This window comes from Anoplopoma fimbria, chromosome 24 (genome assembly GCF_027596085.1).
Source record: "Anoplopoma fimbria isolate UVic2021 breed Golden Eagle Sablefish chromosome 24, Afim_UVic_2022, whole genome shotgun sequence".
NCBI lineage: Eukaryota > Metazoa > Chordata > Actinopteri > Perciformes > Anoplopomatidae > Anoplopoma > Anoplopoma fimbria.
In genome coordinates, this window is record NC_072472.1 from 18513669 (window position 1) to 18535179 (window position 21511).

The following is a 21511-nucleotide window of genomic DNA, read 5'->3' on the forward strand; positions in this document are numbered from 1 at the left end:
CTCCCTCCCTGCAGTCTGAGAGGTGCTTTAGCTCATGCAGCAACGAGGAAGCAGGGAGGAGAGGACACTAGAGGGAGACAATTTGTTCACATCTGCAGCCTTCTAAACAGCTTTTCTTTTGGATCCTGAATTCCACTGTAATAGGCCCTCCTGAGGTCCACAGAGATCAATACGAAATCATTCACAAAATCCGAAGGATTAAATTAACAACGTCTCAAGAGCGTTTGAATAATATCCCTAACAAATTCATGGACGTGATAGAAGGTATTTAGTCTGAGCTATCTTTTAGTGTTGGATTAATGTATATTGGATTCCTTCTTGTGCTGAAAACATATGCTGAACCTCTGTGAGAGTCATGCAAATTATGTATAAAAACGTAATATCCCCGAAGACTTCCAGTTTCACCATTATCACCATCCGTATTTATGTCTCCAGACATTCAAAGGTTAATATATTTTTTGATCCATGAACAGATTATATGTATGAATCCGTGTGGAGAAGAGGGGTTATACACGATCCAGGAACAATTTCTCCAAGGTCAAGTGAGGATTCTGAGGGTGTAAAATGATTACTGCAACAGGAAACAGGATGCCTCTTCTCAAAACAGCATCTCATAACACTGCCAGCGAGTCTATTGCTTCTCTCACTTCTTTTTTCCCCCCACAGCTCTTTCACACACTATCAATTTTACTTCTCTCACCATCCCCAAATCCTCTAGTCTTCATGCAAAGGCTCGGTTAGTTACAAGCTTCGTCTTCTTTTCTTTATTTCTTTTTTTTGTTGCATGCTGAGTTTCCTCTCTATTGAGAAGCGGGTTCATCTTTCAGCACTGAATGCAAGCCACAATTGCACTGATGCAACTATGTGATTCCAGAAATGGTTGCATTGTCCTTGATTCTAAAGCGAAAAAAGGGTGAATTAGGATTCGACACACAGATGAGTTCAAAGCATGCAGGATTTAAAAAAAGGTGTCTATTTCTTCTTATTATTCATTCCCTCATTAATCAGAACGTCTTCAGCAGCTGCCACCTTTTTAAATGCTTCCAAGCCACGGTGATGTTCTGTTCAAGGAAATTTGTTTGTTCATACTTTGTAGAAAAATATACACGCCTTCTCTTTCCTCCTCACTCGATACTAAACGCTCAGCTGCTCTGAAAGCATAGCTGTCAGAGTGTCTAAACTTGCTTAAAGAAGGATAAACATTTTGGGCGCTTTCATCAGGCAGTGGTGGCTGCTCAGATTAAAGGAGAACACCGTTTTATTTAAAAATCTATACATATTTCTCCTTCAATCAGTGTAAAATAAAAAAGATCTAGCAACCTGAATGTTGAACTATAGTGTTATCCATAAGATACGAAAGGTTTGTTGTTGAAATATGATAGATTTGAAACAGAATAGGGCGTCCGATTTGGCATTAATGCTGTTTTGGGTTCAAAACTGGTTCACAGACCTGTGATCAGATTTTATAAAAACGTCACACCTGATGGTACTTTTCTGTCACGTTTGACTTTGTAGTCTTCATGGTGCAACGACAGCGAGCAGAAAGGCCATGATAACAATGTTCAAACAGCAGAATAATTCACAACCACACTGTGAAACCGGAGACCCCGGCGTTTTTATTTGAGTATAAAACAAGTTGCTCTTCATGTGTTAAATCCACTGTGATTTTTGCACACCTTGTGATCGCTTTAAAGCCTGTTGTTCCTCAGAGCTTATATTTTCGGCATCAATTTATAACCTCCCTCATCCTTCTCTCTCTCTCTTACTCTCGCTCTCTCTGCAGCTGCATGAGTGGATGCATTTTTCCACAGTCACATTTTAGGCATATGCTGTAGGGTACTGTCACACATTTGACAACTTATAGAACATGCAACAGTAATATACTCTTTATTGTATCACCAAATGGCATTGGGACAGAAGAATAGTGCACGGAAGGTAAGTGTCATATTTCCATTTTTCTTTGACACTCCTGTGCTACAAGGAGTTGCCACCAATTGCTTCCTTACCTGTAGGCAAATGGTGGAGTGTCCCCTTACTAATGACAGAGTTTTAGCTGTTAAACTGCAAAAAAGTCTTGTTATTGAGGTATTATCTAAGTCATTGTTTCAAAAACATGCTGTCTAGCTAGATAAGAAATTCCCTCTGGTAGAGCCCTGAACAGTCAGCACAGACGGGCCTATTCAACAAACAAAAAAACTTCACTGAATGTGAATAATGAAATAGGATCACTAGTCACGTTTCATGCAGAGCTTGTGATGTTTTGTTGTAATTATTCTCATTCTACGATGAATGAAAAACTGCATTTATAGAGAATGTAATGTCTTATTGTCTATGGAGTCCTGTGAGCAGCAATGTGGCATGGATGCAAACAAATGTATAATACATAATTTAAAGCATCACTTGTACAAGAAATTTCCTTTTTCTTGTGTTCTATTGATAGCACACTGCGCAAAAAAATATGTATCCAAGACATATTTTTCCGCACCGCAAATGCTGTGCATGTTCATTTATGCAATCATTTCTTCGTCTTCATCTCTTTCTTCTTCAGGGTTACGAGGGGGCAGAGGCCGTTTTTTCCCACATGCCAGCCCTGCCCTCTGCAGGTCATTACAGGTCATCTACATGAAAATATTCATAATTACTCCACTGTATGTATGGATACCGTACTTTATTGATCCCCTTTGGATATTATTTGTTGGCTTTCATAATGGCTCAGGAGACTTTCTCTAATAATCAGCCAACCTTAATGGCTAAAGTTGGCAACCTTTTCATTCACTTAAAAATCTGTTAGTCTGTATATTCTGAGCTGTAACATAAAACAATAATCAAAACTATAATGTCATGTTGTAATTTAATAATCACATTATAACATTGTGTTGTTAGTGCATGGATGTATGGATTATTTAAAGCTGAAGGCCCTTTAAATGTACACCAAGAGTAGTAAGAATATAAATGCATTTACTAAAAATCATCTCCTATTGAAAAGAACATGATATATAAGCCTATCACTGCAATAATATTGTTAGCCAGCATTTAAAATATATATATATATTTCATTTCAAACATTCAATAATTGTAAAACACTTCATAACAATCAGGATAATCTCACTACAGGAAGAATTGCCCCATTATTTTGCTTCTTTCTGAGGGACTATATTTTATGGCGGAAGAATAACAAGTTATTGTAATTAGTAAAAAAGTAATCACGCTGCTGCCTCACAAAGGTGCACTTGTCATCTGGATAATAATAAGTAAACACTGCTAATTAAGAGGAACATTTCTTGGACAAAGATGTTTTTTTTTTTTTTTTTTTTTTTTAAATGTTATGTGTCCACTGATTTAGAAGAGCAATAAGCCACTTTCACCTCCAGTGGCTTAGTGCTTTAATTAAATGACAAATCGGAGGATTGGTTTGCAGATTGCCTGAATTGACGTCAATTGGATTGGTTAGGTGACAGAGGCAGGCTCCGCCCCCCGCCTGTGGGCCAAGGTAGAGCGTGCTGCGAGAGGGGAGGAGGGAGCAGGGGGCTGAGCTGATCCCACGTGTGACGCTTTCATTCCCGGCTCAGTAATATTCTCATAGCGGGGCTTTGCATATCTCCTGGCCGTATCTGTGTGTGTCTGTCCACTGTTACTGTAGTCCCAGCCTATAGTTTGAACTAGATATGGAAGGAGACGGGAGTCAAGCCACATCCGGAAGCCTAAACGATTCACAACATGACCCGGGGTAAGAATCTTTTCTTAACGCATTTCCTAAGGTACGATTTTTTTTGGTTCACGTTAATACATCTTAAGAGAGGACTTCGACTGCCGTGCTGGATTCGTCCCCACGGTACGCACTTCAAACCGTGCACCGGGGGTCCGTTTCCACATTCAGTTGAAAGCCCCCTCTCAGCTTTGTAGCGAGAGTGGACTCCCCCCCCACCACCACCACCACCTTCACCACCTTTTTTATTTATGTAGATAGACTATAAATACTAAGCGCGAATGTGTTTCCATAGTCTTCCTTTATCCTTTAAGGTCGCTTTTAGAAGTAGTTAGTCGTCAAAATGGCCGAACTGACATCTGGACTCACTTCTGTTGTGTTTTCCCCTTACAGTAAAATGTTTATCGGTGGCCTCAGCTGGCAAACCTCACCAGGTGAGACTGTTATTCCTCTTTTACGCCGTGTCCAGTATTTCTTGTGTGTGTGTGTGTGTGTGTGTGTGTGGTTTTTTTCTGTCGCTGTGACTGTGAGTGCTCGTCGTTGGCTGCTTGGCGGTGTATGTGCGAATGTGCACCGTGCAGTAGTGTACTGTATGGGATATCTCACTAGTGTGTGCGCACCATGTTATTTTTGATCTCCGTCCATCTGAAGTCCTCTATTCGACCCCTATGCGCATCGCAGGGTGTTTTTTATTTGTTATTTTATTTGTGACAACAGCATGCCCATATGTTTTCTTGTCAAATGACCCCGACATATTCTCTCTCTATCCACAGACAGCCTTAGAGACTATTTTAGTAAATTCGGAGAAATAAGAGAATGTATGGTGATGAGAGACCCCACGACAAAACGCTCAAGGTAAATACCCCGGGCTTCTTTCCTCCTTACTTTTCCCCCTCCTGCAGTGCATGTGGCGATATCGCTCACTTTGTCCGTGTTTCGGTTTTAATCCAGCGCGTGTATGTATGTATGTGTGTGTTTGCACTGTGTGTCCGCTCGCTCGCTCGCTCTCTCTCTCTCTCGCCCGCTCGCTCGCGCGCGCACGTACGCACGCACGTGTGTTCGCGTGTATCCCGGCGTGCGCGCGCCTGCGTGTGGTTTTCACGGCGAGCCAGATAAGCTTTAAACGCTCGCTGCTGTAGAAAGCTGCAGCCGAATGCAATTTGACATTGACTTTGTGACTGCGCCGCAATGTTGCTGTGCGGTGTCGCCTCACGCTGTAACATACCAAATAACGATCGGCAGCGCGCTCAGCTTCTGGTTTAAATCTGCCACAGGACGTGCATTATTTTTAACAAATGATTTAAAAAAAAACATTTCCATAGAAATATAATAAGGTCATTGGAATATTATGCCTATTGTTATGCAGTTTATCATGGAAAGCCACAATGTATTCCCCCCTATCATTTTGTATTTGCATAAAACAACATGTATTTTCATATTTTTTGCCGTGTGTGCATTTCTAACACTGTTGTTCTCGTCTCTGTGTCTTTTTGTTTTGCAGAGGATTTGGGTTTGTTACGTTTACAGATGCCGCCAGTGTAGATAAAGTCTTAGCTCAACAACACCACGAATTAGACTCAAAGACGGTGAGTTCATTCCCTCTGCACTTGCATAAGTGTTTGTGTCTCCCTGTCATAACTGTGTGACTTTTCCCACCGCCCTGAAGGCCCTCGTGGTTGAACACCTCTTAAGTTAACAGGCTGCGTGGATCAAGGTCATGCATATAGGCTAAATGCATGATGGTCCCTTCAACACTCAGCTTAGCAATAAAACACAACTCCAGGGTGAATATTATTATCTGCGTTCACTTTCACTTCTCCGGTTGAATGGGGCTGACACGCCCCCCCCCCCCCCCCGCGATCGCGGCAGCCACATGTGCAGCGTTCACATATCTCATGTTCCACTGAAGGGCGTGCTGTCTCAGGCCCGCTTTCTCGCCTCTGTTTGACCCAGCAGATATTGCGTTGTATCATACCTGATGCACTGATGCTGTGTAAGTGTGAGCATTTCCCCCAAGAAATACTGCCACAACGTCAAAAAAGCTAAACTAAAGCTGAATTAAATAAACTTTTTAAACGGCAAATATGTTATTCAAACTAATTGGTTACTGAACTGTAAACAAAAACAATATAATATATATATAAATAAATTTAGCAGTGTAACAGCAATCCATGACCATTATAAATGTATGTTTAGCATAGAAAGAATCGTCTGAATTTATTTGCATAGATAAGCCAATTAATCCACAGACACAGACATACACCCACCCATGAAGAACACTGAACTATTGTGGATTCTACTTGCCCCTTTTTGAAATTTGTCAGTAGATGAATAATTAAAGATGCTAGTCATTTTTTTGAGAGATGTCTGTAGTGCTGGATTAGACAGGGTTCAGCTCAGATTGTATTTGTCAGGGATTTCTGCTCGGTATGGTGGTAATATCCAGATATGGCAGCATAGTTTTGTAAATGGAATCATACTGTTGTGCTACCTCGGCTGAAGGCAACTCTAGATGGAGGAATCATTTTTAAAGAATTTTCGAGAGACAAAGGGATTGTACTTGATGGCACCCTGAAATCTGTGTAGGATATGGCAAGTCATTTTAAGATCAGACATTTTAATCATATTCTTGCTCAAGTGTGATTGGTAGAGAGCTAAAATGGCTTTGTTGGCTCCTCTTTTTTATTATTAAGGAGCATTGAGTTTATTTGGCCAGTTTTCACAACAGCTCAGTGATGCTGGCTTAACTTAACCAAATGGACATATGTGTTTAGTATTTCTAATACACTAAACATTTGTTATTTACCATTACAAACCCACATATCAAAATATATCAAGGGGCAGAAACATGGGCATACAGTTAATAATTAGTTTCCTCCTCCTCCAACCAATCAGATCCTTCCTGTTATGATAGTTTAAGACTGAGGGAGGTTCAGTTTCTCACTCAAACTTTGCAGAATATGGAGGAGCTTGGTAACTTCATGGTTGACATTTTAAATGAACTTGAATTTTAGGAAATGTGCTGCACATAAAAACATAATTGCACCTGGGAGTTGTCCTGTACAGCTGGTCCAATGCCTTACCCGAAGGCACTTTGAGAGCAGTGGCAGCAGGAAACGGTTAAATTCCCTGAGAATTTAAAATTATTCAGTTAATATCCTCGTTGGACTTAACTTGATGACCTCATGCTCATAGCACAGTCTCAATCCACTGCTACTTCTATGTTGCAACTGACTTATTGATTGCAAAATAGATTTTTCACCCATGAGATAAAGGACGTTCTAATATTAAAGTTACAAAACTTTCCCCAGCAGCTTCTACATATTATCAAAATGAAGAATATTCTTGGTCTGTATTTTTATGTATTTATGCCGGAGTAAAAACACAGTTTTTTCACGTTCCTCTGAAGCATATTGAGTGGAATGCAACATTTGTAATGTAAGATAACCATTTAGAGATTGCAGGCCACCTCTGTGTTATAGCCATATAAAGATACAGAACATTTTGCAGCTACAGATACCTACATGAACAATTGTATTTTAGGCTGTAGGTCATATTTGGAAGACTTATGTCACACTCTTCAGATCTGACAGTGCTTCACCCTGAGAAGTGAGCGGTGGCATTTTAGAGTCTGACATCGAATCATAATTTTTCTCTGAATTGTGGCCTTAGTGCAGAGGAACGGCAAAGTTCTCTACACTTGTTGCACATCTGTCCTTATCTAATTGGCAAGTCACTCGAGGCTTGTTCCGAAACCTTTCCTTTTTTATCATATTTATCATAACCTCTGTCAGGTAGTATCATTCCTAAAAAACTGTATGTAGTGGAGGTGGATTTTCATTGCAAACTTGTTGAGGTATTTTTAAGGGGTTCAGTTTTTGCCTTTATTAGATCGCATACAATATAGAGCTGACAGGAAATGAAGGGCGAGAGAGGCCAGACTGGATCAGGGGGCGTCGTGTTTACATGGTCAGCGTCTTAAACCCTTAAGCCACCTGGATGCCTCAAATAAATGGGTTTTAATGACTATTAACATAATCATATTGGACATTGACTTTTATAAAGTCTATATTTAAAAAGATGTGGAGCCAAATAAGATTTGCAATCCTGTCTGATGTTAATGAAACAATTAGTTTTGTGTATGATTTATTAGCTCTGTTGCTGTGGCCATGTGTTTTGTCTCCATACCCCCAAACCTGAAATATATTGAAGATACTAATACTCCTGTAATAATAACCAATGGCTTTGTCATAATAAACAACAATGTGAAGCTTTGCGTTTTTTTTCTTTTTCTTTTTTTGCTTGACATTTTTATAATCAGATGAGTGTTTGACAGTCTAATTGAAATACCAAAGATCCTGACTGAAATACATGCAGAAATTGATATTTCCTAGCTGCTAATGTGCTGTTGTTTATCCGTCGGGTTGCAATAGAAGATTATAAACCTGAGGCAGCTGTCTGTGTTGTTCTCCTCGCTATTAGTCATCGGGCCGTATCTGCTGTGCCGTTGTATATATCCTAACGCTCGCACTATCAAGATCGCATTGCATTAGGATCTATCATATCTCTTTTATAAAGTTGCTCAGCACAAATGAAAAGAACGGGACCGGTCCAGCAAATATGGCTGGTTCTTGATGTGCTTGCAGATGTCGGTTCAATACAAACCTCCCAGTGCTTGAATGAATCCGTACCAGTGTTTTTGTCCTTAGTAACCTTGAAGGGCGCGAGTGGCTGGAGGTGCTGTGACTGTGAACAAGTTGAGTCATATTATTTCGCACAGGGCAAGTGGAAATCATAGCTAATTTACATTTTTGTTTCCTTGTTTGTTCATCTCATTTTATTTTTTCAAATAAAGTTGGATGCTTGAATTAAACTAATGTGGCTTCCTGACAAACGCACACAGAATATTAATTATTATTATTATTAAGTAATAGTAGTATAAAAGCAGACACAAAAGAGGCATTTCTTGCTTTGATAAAATTAATATCTCACAAAGAATTACGGTATGGAACATCATTTTAGCATAACATCCCTGCAGTTGAGAATGAAAAAGCTATAGAACTATAGAATCAATGTATTATCCACAAAAAATGCCAGAATGTAAAATGACATGCACACAGTCCAAGTCCTCCTCTCATTAGTATTTTCTTTTTATTATTATTTTTAAGCGTGCACTCTGCCTTTTGTCCGGTTATGAAAACACCCAGACTAGGATGAATTTGAATGAGACATATGGGGAAGCGCAGCCTGAGGCTTCAAAACACACATGCTGGTAATTCAGAACATATTTACCATTTTTCATGATGCTTTGTTCAGTTTAGAAATATGCGACTCACAGCATCTGTTCCTGGAGTTGTTTCGGAGGCAGGTCGGTATGAACAAGGGGAGATCACATAGAACATGATTTTGCATTTGAGTAAGTAACAGTTGAGAGCTCAACAAGGCAGTAGATTGATTCCAGGTCGGCTTCTTTTATTGTTTCATGAAGAGCGGTTATATGAAAAAGAAAATTGATCAAATATTCATCAGGCACCTACTAAAGGTTATGTTTGAATGCAAAGTGTGAATGTATCATGACGGTGTGATACCGTTAATTCTAGTTTAAACAGCGAAGATACGGTTTCTATCTTTAGTTATTGACACCTGTAAACCTACAAACATCGATATTTTCTTGTAAGATAAACATATTCCATGTTTGCCTTGACTGAATGAGCCCAGGTCAATGTATACATACAAGAGGAAAGTGGTAAAAAAAAAAGCATGGAAAACAGCTGTTCTGGGCAGATCTACATCGTGTCAGACAGGATTTTGGAAGCCAAGTCAAATCAGCGAGCTAAACTCTGACTTGCTCTTGTTCAAGTTTAGCAGGTGCTCAGTCTTCAGTTAATTATGGCTGAAGGCGTTATTAGTTCATGCCGTATCTGTCTCTTGTCGGTACACACAGAACATCAGATGTTTGTCAAGGCGGTAATGTAATATCTTGTGTAATACCATGGAATCTGGATCAAACTCCATAATGGCATTGCATATTTTTTTCATATAACCGCTTTCTTTAGCGAAATAAAAAAAAAAAAAAATTCCTCGTTGAGTGCGAGCTTTGGTAAAAATCTCATTATTGGTTTGACGAGCATAACAAGCTGCCTTTTTCGTGGTGTTCTCCCAGCGCAAAAAGAAATCGGTGAAGATTGACAGCACAGATATGAAACATTTATGTTTTAATTTCTTGTCTATTTGGTATCGCGCAGGCACACCTGTGGACCTGCTCTCCCTTTTAAGTTGGGGAAAAGCTGCAATCTTTGATAAGCCTTTTTCCCTTTTAGCTTAAACGCCACACCATCATGCTACCGTAGATATGTCTTAAGAGAGAGGAGGAGAGTTTACCCAGGAGCCACATTAATATGTGAAATCCTTTTTTATAAGATGTGAACTGAAGATATAGGCTGTTTCTCAGCTCCGATCTCCCACAGTTGCATGCAGAAGCAGCCCACAGAGACCCGGTAGTAAAAGGTTGTGGAAGATAAAAGATGGAGAGGGGATTCCTCTTGGTCTGTTCTCATTTATTATGTTGACATATCAGGTTGCATGATGTCAGGAGGAAATCTGTGTAAGATCATGTTTCATTATATAAGAAAGGTGCACCGAAACTATTCATTTGAAAAGCCCTTTTAGGGTGATGTCCAGCCACTCACCAGTAGAGCATCTTTAGCATGGATCTAGTCATATTCTTGTCCGCCGCATGAACTCAACGGTGCAACCTTACTTAGATGTGTGGTACCCTGCATTGTAAAAGGCAAACATACCATAATTGCAAAGCCTCATGAAAATGATATCACGTTAGAGGCTGCCAGTCAATTGTACATAACAGGTACTGCTACCATTAGATGGTTAGGGTAATTCAATCAAAGGAAAAAAAGAACCTCAGTGCAGACAGTCGTGGATAACAGATGCCTGTAATATCCATACCTTTTATTACCCGTAAGAATAAGAATATTTAGTTTCTCTAAAAGAAGATGCTTAGTGCATGTACATTCATAGTAGTATCCAGGTTTCTCAACTTGCATGTAAACATCAAATCCCAATTACGATCAAATCCAGGACCAGGACTCATAACTGGGTTATTCACCTCCCAGTATACATGATTCAAACAAAATATCCAGATTTCCTTATCTACTTTATGCAGTTGTCTAGATTTTCTTGCTGTCATGAGAAACCTGGGAAAGGTGTTTGCACTCCACGTTGTCCCGGTTCAGTTGAAGTTCTCCAGGAAGCATATCATTATCCAGGTTTCTAAACGCTGGAAAAGATTTGCAAAACAGGTAAAACGGGTTCCTCCGAAATACTGATCCTAACCAGGATGCAAGTGTGCATGTTGAAAGAATACATCAAAGGTGTGAATTGGGTCCGGCAGTAGTTTGAAATCATGATTTTGTCACGGCTCATACGTAAGGCAAAAATATAGCAGTGGTTTAACTCATTAGTGGCTGTTAACACCATCAAACTTTCAGAGGTCCTCATGGAGCCGGACTGAAAATTATACTGCAAAACATGTACAACACTTCGATACGTGACACACCGAGTCCAGCAGTTCAAGGTAGACAAACACTGAAGCTCGAAGCAACATGAGTGGGCAGCTCAACGACATGATGAGGTGGAGGCTGCAAGAGCTGGCACACCCATTGATAGCAAAACATGTTTTATTTAGCTGACTCATACAGTAACCTAAAAATATTAGGGGGTGTATACAAATGGCAACCATTTTTTTCCCCAGGAACTGCAACCAAAAGCTGTGGTTGCCCTGTTAAAGGGGAAAACCAGTTGAATTAGGAATTCCAATATGTTATTTTAATGGCCTAGGAAGGTTCAGTATTTGTGAACATGCCTTACTGTACTCGCTCTCTCAAAGCCAGAAACCAGATAAGTAACTCTCAAACTTATGATGTCAGCGAATGGTAAGTCTGGAGCTGCTCCATAGGAAATGAATGAATTTCTTTTTATACACAAATTAGCTTTATTTTATTGTAATTTTCTAAGTTATGAAAGAGTTAAATGCAGCCACATAGTCATCTATAACAACTCACCCAATTCATTGGTCTATGTAGCAGTTCCACACTTTCAACTTCATGTTATTCCAAATTTGAGTTTTAGCCCTCCAGTTTTTGGATTTGGGATAGTTTAGTTTACGGTTACTAATATTTTTTGGACCGTCTTAGACCATAGGAATATCACGCATTAATTCTAAAAATGGCCGTAGTTCCCTTTTAAAGTCCTATTGCTTCTACTTTGCAACATTACAAAAAAATAACACACAACAACAATGGACAAACTTGTATCAGTCCAGTCAATCCATATAAAGTTTATTAACATCCTCCTTAATGAATTTAACAATCCTAACGACCTTCATATTTCCACAGTAATGAACAACACAGGAATAAATTCCAGATGTTTACCAGCTTTATAGAGTCAGTTTCCCTCGTTTGAGCAGCTAATCTGGCAACCAATAAAACGTAATGTTCAAAGGTGGAGCACATCCATATTCCCAGCAGACTGTTCGTTAAGCTCCAAGTCAGGTTTCCAAATATCTATGTGCTGTTTAGTTTGCATGCGCTGCTTGTGATGTTTCCATGATAGACATTTCCTGGAGGGGGATTAATAAAGTGCTTTAACTGCTACTAGATGATAACCATAAAGCTACAGCTGGATGGGGCAGGTCTATCTTTCTACACCAGAGTTATGTGTCTTCAATTTATGTGTTTTTAATGTGCCTTTTGGTACACATGTTCCCTAGAAATTGCCTTCTCTTTTTACATCAGCTTGTGATGCGCTTCCAGAATCTCCATCGCCAACAAAACCACAGAGAGTAAGCCCAAACTTGTTGCATTCAAACACACACACACACAAGCAATGTGTGTTCCCATTTTTAAGGCCTTGATTGATGAAAACCGATACAGTTACTCTATGCTGAATTTCTAAAACAAGTGCACTACGCAGGTTAGGTTCACTGACCCCAAACCTGATGATATGTGTGTTGCATAACACAAATGTTTCAGGAAGGAAGTCTCAGGTGAAACCGAGACAGCGCAGTCTCCGGTTCAAAGCCATAGTTATCCAGAGCAAAGGGCAGTGCATACTTTAGCTATTGGCCTTCATCAGTATGAAGGCACTTTCTAACTTAAAAACTCCACGCACATGAATATGTAAACGGAAGGGGAAACCAATCCTACATCTCCCCTCCTCATGTTCAGATCTCTCAAAGGAGTCATTCATCATAAGTTGTGACCTAAAAAGGTACTGCTCCAGGATTTCTCAGAAGGATTGGTTAGTAAGTCCTCTTTGCCTAATTTGGTTGCATTGCTCCGAGTGCGATTTAAACAATCTGCTGCAGCCTCGATTTGAACACAATTCTGTGCATATAATTGGCTCCGTTTGATAATTGTATTGTTTCCATCTGACAGAAAACTATATGACCTCCATCGCCGCTGTGTTTAAGAGCTCTCTTGTGCAACTGAGAAACGGGAAGCTTCGTTGTGAATAGAAATTCTCAGCAGGACTGAAAAACAATTAGTTTGCGCATTATGTTGAAATGAGGTTTGATGCCTTTTGTATATAGGCTTAAAAAGTAAGATACATTACCAAGTATACAGGACTTTGGTATTCGGAGCATAATGTGTTGTCTTTGCTCGACTAGGGCTCACAAAATAATTGAGTTTGAATTGGTTGTGCCTGGGGCTAAGTGCTAAAACAAATCTTTAAATGAAATTCATTACAAGCAGGGTTGACATACACAGGTGTTATTGAATTCATTTCTCATTTTGACTTGATTTAGAAAGATAACCGTAATAACTGAGACTGACGGGAAAAGATGACAATGACATCGCGCATCATGGTTTCCCTTCAAACGCATTAAAAACGTAGTCTGTCTCATTGGCCTAATTGATTTGTGCAGATGGTGTCTTTTTGTTCTTGTGTTCCTTAATCCACTCTCCTTCCATTGTCTTCCTCAGCAGGAAGAGATGCCTTTTTTCTTAAATATATCCATCTGTGCTGAAGGAGTGACTTTTATGAAAGCATACAATTGGTACACTAATTGTAGATATTTCAGCATAACACGTGGCAAAGTATGGAACAACAAGAAAAGGGTTTTCAAGAACACAAATGAGGCAAAAAAGCAAATCTTTTCTCTTTTACAATTTCATTGGTATCACGGCAAGAACAATTTAGGATGACATGGCTGTTTGAGATAGTTCCTCCTCATTGTGCAAGGTTGATGAGAACCCCCAACCCCCCACCCCCCCCCCACCCCCGCCACATACCTTCCTACCAGTGAAATTAACGAGCGAAATGGAGCTAATGAGATAACAAGCACAAGATGGAGAAACGGGCTGATCTGACACATCCTCCTGGTTATTTGGCAATATCTGGAGGCGTCGGTATCCTCAGACTCTCATTTTCTCCCTGTCATATTCAATCAGCGATTCCTGCTTAAAATAAAGGCCAGTCTGTGCCGCGGCCATGACCAGCAGAGTAGGGATTCACCCTTCAGACTGTTTCAGCCCCGATACCAATAGCGAAACCTGGGGTTTGGGTATCGGCCGACGACGAGTACCGAACCGATACCAGTATTAAATTAACAATCTGTATCTCTCACTTTTATCTTTATAGCACATTTCAGCAACAGAGCTCTCTTGAAATGCTCATAATAACACGTTTTTGTACGGCCATTAGTCGGTGCTCGGGATATAAACCCGTGAAGTGTATATTGCTTTTAACTTAAAGGTCTGCTCCAACATTGACAACTCTGACAGACTCACCTACCAAGAAATCAAAGCAGTTATTGGGCCAAACCTCTGCACCAGTGGAATTATTGGCTGTTGTGGAGTAGGACTTCATGTGATGACCTATACGCTTCTGTTACAGAATGGTGCATTAAAAAGATCATTTACAAACAGTGGTCAGTGGTGAGAAATTTATTTCATAATTAATCAATAAATTGACAGTTAGTACTGTTGCTACCAATATCCACAACACAGCATTTCCTTAGTTAAATCTTAACCAGACTGGGGGAGTGTCATGTCAAGCCATTGTGCTACAACCCCCCCCGCTTCCTATGTTCTTATCACCCCTTTGTTAGGCCATTCATGTGCACATTCATTTATAATTGCAATCATTTTGACAGCTCTTGAATGCAGCTTAAGTGTCAAAAAATGCTTCTTAAATTCAAAAGCAGACTGTCTGTGTTGCCACAGGCTGATTATGCAGCTCCTGTAAATCTTAATGGCTCGGATAAATTAACATTGTCCGCAGAAAGGATCACATTTTAATACATTAAGTTTTGAATATGTATTAAGATCCTCGTATTTGTTCATGACCACAGAGGATTTAAAATGTGACAATGTGAATGCTTGCACTCTGGGGGCCCTTTGTGGGCGCACAGTTTAGGAAATATTTCCATCACCCCGTCGAATATTACGGCTTTTCTTTTAACAACAGTTTTGCTATTCTCTTCTCATTCTCAGATTGATCCTAAGGTTGCCTTTCCACGTCGCGCCCAGCCTAAGGTAAGAATAAATTGGTCACTAAACCCTGCTCAAAGAAAATGATTATGTCTCATGTCACTAGCTTACCTAATTTTGTGTGCTCACACAGCAGATACAAAGAGGCAGTGGCTGTCTGTTTGTTATTGTAGAGAAACACCTAGTCTGCCTCCATTGTTCTCACCTCGTCGATGCTGTTTCACCAAAGCAATTAGAGTTGGACATATTAGACTTTAAGGAAATGTTCGGCATGATTGAGGTTATGGAGTTCTTTTATATAACCTCGCTGTTTATTGTATTGTCATATTTCTTTTTGTGCCTTTATGCTTATATTTGCATTTCATCCCTCATTATTGTTGTTTTTAATGCCAAATGTGTTGAAATTAACTCTGTGTTATCGTTACAAAATGCCAATTATAGTCTGCAATAGTATGAATCAAGCTTTATTGTGTGTTAATGCAACAGAGTACAAGTGTGAAGCCATCCTATGTTGGTAACTAAACTACTAAAGTTGGTTTAACTGACAGGAAGTGGGCTCCAGTTTATCTCCAGAGAACGTCAGCTATTGGTTGAAAGTTTTATACGGGTGTGTAAAAGATTAAGACATCTAAAAAAAGTGGAATCAAGATGTTCCTGTCCTGTGTCGATTGTTGTATGTTTTTAGAAGCTGCAAATTAACGTTATTTTTAAATGATTGGTGACTCCTCATTGACAGTGATGAATTACATTTGCTGGCTGAATGACGCGTCTTTCGAGTTGTTTTGTTGTTTTGGAGTTGAGTGGCTTCGAATAACATAAGTGATTAAGAAATGTCTTAAATTGTGGCGCGTGCATGTAGAGATGGTCACAATTAGCATGGAAACAATGGGTGATTTAAAAAGATGAACCAAACTCCGATCACACAGGAACTCGTGGTGCAAGCTCCTCATGATGCATATTATCTTTTTTCCTTTTCTTGATTACTGGTCTTTGAGTAGTTCTATTGACGAATAAATATTCAGCGCGTGCAGATGGCGCCGCGGCGTAGTCAAGAGCTTTGTTGACATGCCCTCTCACACCATCCCCCCCCAGCGTCAGTGCGAAGGCACAGTACAGTGTAGCGCTATCCAACAGCGGCGATCAGGGCTTTTTCCACCTAAACCAGGTGGAAATCGATAATAGATTTTCTCCTTCCCGCTGGATCAGAGAGAGGCATTGTTAGAGAGTTGGTCAGGTTTCAAATGAGGAATTGGCAGTGCAGGCTTTTCAAAGCCAGAGCACATGGTGACTTAAGGATATCGGCATATGGTTGAGAAACTACCAGTGTTTCTCCACATTTTTCTCACACGCTAAGTGTTTCACTTTAACTTCCTCCGTTCGGAGCTTTTGCTCGTGAAAGTCCAAGGTGCAATAAAACAGCTCAGATGGTTGATGACGCTTCTTTTTTTTTTTTTTTTTTTTTTTTTTTTTCAGTGAGCAAGAAAACTCCTTCTTGCTGTCGTGGTTATTATCTATCTTTTTTTAAACAGTGTTGTACTCTCTTTAGCAATGACTCAGACAAGGAAATACAATATGTGGAGCTGTCCTCCTGGTCTCAAACATATTTGTCATTCTACCTTGTGTGGTGAAATAATGACTCTATAACATAATTCGTTGCACTGCAAAAGCCTCGTACCGATGATTTATACAATGACTATAGGGGCAAGCTTGTTAGGGAAGAAAAATGGATGTATTGAATGTGGATTATAAAGGGTTTTAAAGCAATGGGATTAAGCCAGATAGATTAACATTGCATGGGTTTGTACTTTATGTTCAATTGATTTAAGACTTTCTTTTTTTAAAAAGAAGTCCCATTCTGTGGTTCCCATTTAGCAAGTCCTCACTGTTTTGCATTTGCTTTCTTTTGTCCCCTCGCTCCCCTCCACTGTCCGCCTGCTGGCTGCTTATGCAGCTGTTGAATAGGCTTCGTTCTTGCTTAAAGAAGCCCGTCTTGGCAGGTGCCTCCGTGGCACACGGGCTTCTGGGAGCGCACATTGCGACGCGACCAATCAGCGTTCCTTTTTCTCACGGCTAACAATGACCTCGTGAGTAACACCCCCCGCCAATGACCCCCTCTCCCCGCTGCCGAAAATGCTGTGGTGTGGTAAAACTATACAGTATGTACAGCACGTAGAGCAGTGCTGAAAACAGACAGGAAGTGAAGGTGAACACAGAGGACATTTCACTGTAAACAACTGAAGGTGTTTGCACCGGGATGACAGGATCACAGGAAAAACAACTTGTATCAGCAGGCATAACTGACACTGCCCCAAAACATGGACATTTCCATTATAAAGAGACAGTCAGAAACAGACGGGAAGGAGTTTGCCAGCAGATAATCATTAGGCCAGATATGGAGGTAGACATAATTTAATTTAAATCTGGTATGACAAGGTCAGAGGATTTGTATAGGTACCAACAATTCTAGAGAATCTAAAGGGAAAATTTGATGTTTCTAAGTCCAGTATTCTACTTGAATTGTAGCTTATTGTCATGATAAAACATGAATATGTTCTTGTATGACAAATCAATGACAGAGTGCGGATTTGTTCTGCTTCACCCACTGTATTCTTGAATCTTGTACATGTTAGAATTCAGTAATCTATGTTTTTCTAACCATCTGCAATAGGCTATTGGTAAAGGGCACCAAGGGCAGAATACCACAATTACTGTCAATCAAAGAGAACATGCTAAAGAAACATTACGAATGAATAATGTCACACAACTAAAGCTTATCTTAAGACTCAAAAAGTGGAAAAAAATTGTATCAGAAATAGAGGCCGCGCTTACAAGCCGTGTCAAAGGTATCATTGCAGACCGTTCCACAGATATTCAGGGATTAGGTCTCTTCTGTTGATGACTGACAGATGAGAAAGAAAGGATTAAACAATTGCGATGTGATGCAACGTGCCTTATGCACATTCATTTGTGCTCCGTTTCCTCCCAGCCTTACTCAGCCTGGCTTGGGGTCAGCCATGGCTTTAAGAGATAGGCAGCTAAAAGTAGCTTTAGAATTCCAGGATTTCAACATGTTTCAGCATCTCAACGTTTAGTTTCACATTATGTCGTTCTTGATCCGCTCTGTTAATGGAAAATATAAATTCATGCCATTCTTGAAGTAGTAATATGTTATTATGATTATACCGGAGCTTATTCCTGAAAATATGGATGTGAATACAATGACTATGAGCATAATATAGTCTTTATTCTTTCACCATTGCATCATGACATATCTCTAAAGATACTGCAGATACAGACACTTTAACACTTGTCTTGTGGGTCGTAATAAATTGTGAATTAGAGGGATTACTTCTATGTGAGTCTATTCATTGATCTTTAGGATAATCCTACTTATTGTGCCTTTAACAAGCCTGATACTACATTTCTATTCTATTCTATATTTTCTACATTTTATAGGCCAGGTGGGGTGTCTTCTCGTTTAATTGTGCAGGAAACCCTGATGGCTAAAGACCTTTTCAGGAGACAGTTTCTATAGTTTGTTCAAGTCTTGATTTTTAAAGGAGAGGTTCATTTATTTTTAAGTCAATCATAATGCAACAGTCACGTGTCACATGTACTGCATGTTGAAAGAGTTTTTGGTCACCGTCAAGGGAACCCTTCCTAGCACAGCTACGCTGTAAGAAATATGGGACAAATAAGCATTCCTCAATCACTGCAAAAACGCATTAGCTGAAGTTGCAGGTGATGCCTCGGAAATCCACATTTTGAACCTTTTAACTCCAGCCAAATATTTTAGTTTATACACCAAAATTACCCAAGAGTGTTTTTTAAAATCCAACTGCTTATTTTTTCCTCTCAGAATTTTGAGCCTGTTGAGATACATGCCGATTGTTCAAAAAGCCCACATGCCTTCTTTAGTGTTGTGTCTGTGTATAGAAAGTGGTACAGAAGACAGAGATGAGATGCTGCCGTTCCCTCGTTTGATATTTCCCTGTAAGGTTCTGCCCCGAAAGATGAGAACGAGGCCTGCTCTCAGTTTCCTGGAGAAATCAAAGCGACGGCGTCCGCCGACATTGCTCGAGATTTACCACTCAACTGTCGGCGTCATTACCGCTGCCGCCGCCGCTTGCTTTTGTTTCCCGTCGTGGAGTCGCACACAACCATGGCATGTCCCAGCATGATTTTAATTGCCAGTGGGACTGTGGCCACTTCAGTGGGAGATGAGTTCTGATGGCTTGTTATGGAAATGAAAGGAAGGAGCAGCAACCATTTACAGAGCAATGGGCGTAACTCTTTTTCTTTCGTTTTTCTTGCGCCTCATAAAGGCTTTTGCTGTGTAAGCCATCCCGAGCAGGTTGACACTGTGTCTCTGGCAGTCTTTAGGAGGCAGAGAGAGAAGACTCTATCTGTGCACAAATAGATGTACTGCACAGAAAGCAGCTGGGACAACACTTCCTGGAGATGTCAGTTTATCTGGTTTGCAACCACGGTTTTCTTTCCTGAAACTTCTCGTGTTAAACGTCTCACGTTAACGTCCGTGAGGAGGAAGTACTATACTAGTAAATTTGTCGAGGTAATTCGGAGATAGCAGTCAAAAATACTATCCAAGCACTACCCCAAATTTTTACTCCAACCTGTGACAGCTGTGACCGTGGCCTCCCTGTTTGTGGCCTGTTGTTGTTACTGTTGTTAGTGTCTGTCTATGTCTGGTAGCTGGAGAGACCTCTCTCTGTCTTCTCTCTCTTTTTTTTTCTCTCTCTCTCTCTCTCTCTCTCTCTCTCTCTCTCTCTCTCTCTCTCTCTCTCTCTCTCTCTCTCTCTCACTTGTTTTCCGTGTGTTGCAAATTGACCAGTCCTCCCACTCCCTCCGCTTGTCTGCGTCCCACACCTCTCCCTCTCAGGGACAGTGTGTGCTTTTGTGTTCTTACCTGCATGAAAAGACTCTCGAGTGTGTTGCTGTTCCAGAGATTTCTAGCCTTAAGTTTTAATGAAGTCTAATAATAATCCTGCATGAAGTAAATACACATTCTAATCCCCTGTGCCCACGTACAGTTGCGACATACACACACACACACACACACACACACACACACACACACACACACACACACACACACACACACACACACACACACACACACAAGACTAAATGTGCGCATACTGTATTTAAGAGGCACAGGTGTGTGTGTGTTTTTTATATGCAAATTCAAAGCAAACTTGTAGCTGTTCTCTTCTTACATCGTTCTCTTTTACGTCATCTTCGGTTCTGTCCTTCCCTCTCTGTGCTCCTCTCTTTTTTTTTCACCGTCTTTCAGGATTACAAGGCCTGGAGAATCTAGTCTCGCACCTTGCTCAGTTATTTGATCTAGATTTAGCATTATGATATCACCACCCCCGCCCCCACCCCCCTCAAAATGATCTTTATTTTAAATGACACAGCTCACTGCTGGGAAAATGAAACCTCTGTAGCTGCCAGCCCCTTTGAATGTCCCTGCGAGTTTATTAAAAGCACCAGCTTCCCCCGTTCCAACTCAGATCCGCGCAGCTGCACGAGTGTGAGAGAATATTCAAGGACAAAAGTCCTCTAATGTAGGACAGAACGCCATATCAATATCTTTGCTCAGCCTCACAGTTTATGACACTGAGGCCTCCCAAATATTTATGACGACAAAGAAGATTATTTCTTATTTCAAGGCTTTTTCCACTGTGATAGCACACGGAGCGGAAGGAAGAGAGACTGTTATGTTGTGCCGACTATTATCCCAAACCAGACGTCGCAGGGTCTCATCCTGGCGAGCGACCGAGATGTCCGACTTAAAAGATATTTGCTGTATTTCTCCAAATAAATGCACTTTTGAAATGGGTTTTCACAACTGACACCGAACGCACTGACGTTTCGCCGAAACCGAGAGACAGGTGGAAGACGGCGGGAAAGTGACAAGCGAGTTGATGGGAATTCTTCACTGTCACTCTCCCCCTCACCCCTGAAGAAAGGGAAAAAAAACAAAAACACAGATGTGCAGCCAACATAAATAACCCCCCTCCCCTTTCAGATGGAGGGTGACACAAGGAGTTGTTTTTTCCCTCGATGGTAATGGCTACTGCGCCGAAGCCGGAGATGGGTTTAAATCCCCCGACCCGTCAGCTCCTTTCGCTTTCAGCGGCCTCGGTGGAACTGCTCCAGATGAAAATGGGGCCAGAGCACAGACATATGAATGACTGTTTGTTTGGTGGTCAGACACAATCACCAACTGAGTGACCCAGTTAACGGCCTCGGCCCAGTCAAAGCGATGCTC

The 21511-nt window shown here is 40.6% G+C and overlaps 1 protein-coding gene across 8 annotated transcripts in view; it reads left to right on the forward strand.

The window, feature by feature from the left end:
* The first annotated feature begins 3519 nt into the window (after positions 1–3519).
* LOC129114086 (RNA-binding protein Musashi homolog 2) overlaps positions 3520–21511 on the forward strand; it is a 234063-nt gene continuing 216071 nt past the window's right edge. For 7 of the 8 annotated variants that reach the window (XM_054626605.1, XM_054626604.1, XM_054626610.1 and 4 more), the window contains exons 1-5: positions 3520–3727; positions 4100–4140; positions 4480–4561; positions 5208–5292; positions 15220–15261. In XM_054626605.1, the coding sequence (XP_054482580.1) occupies positions 3666–3727; positions 4100–4140; positions 4480–4561; positions 5208–5292; positions 15220–15261 (312 nt within the window). In that variant the 5' untranslated portion in view covers positions 3520–3665. The remainder of the gene's footprint in view (positions 3728–4099; positions 4141–4479; positions 4562–5207; positions 5293–15219; positions 15262–21511) is intronic. The other variant, XM_054626608.1, reaches the window with a different exon arrangement.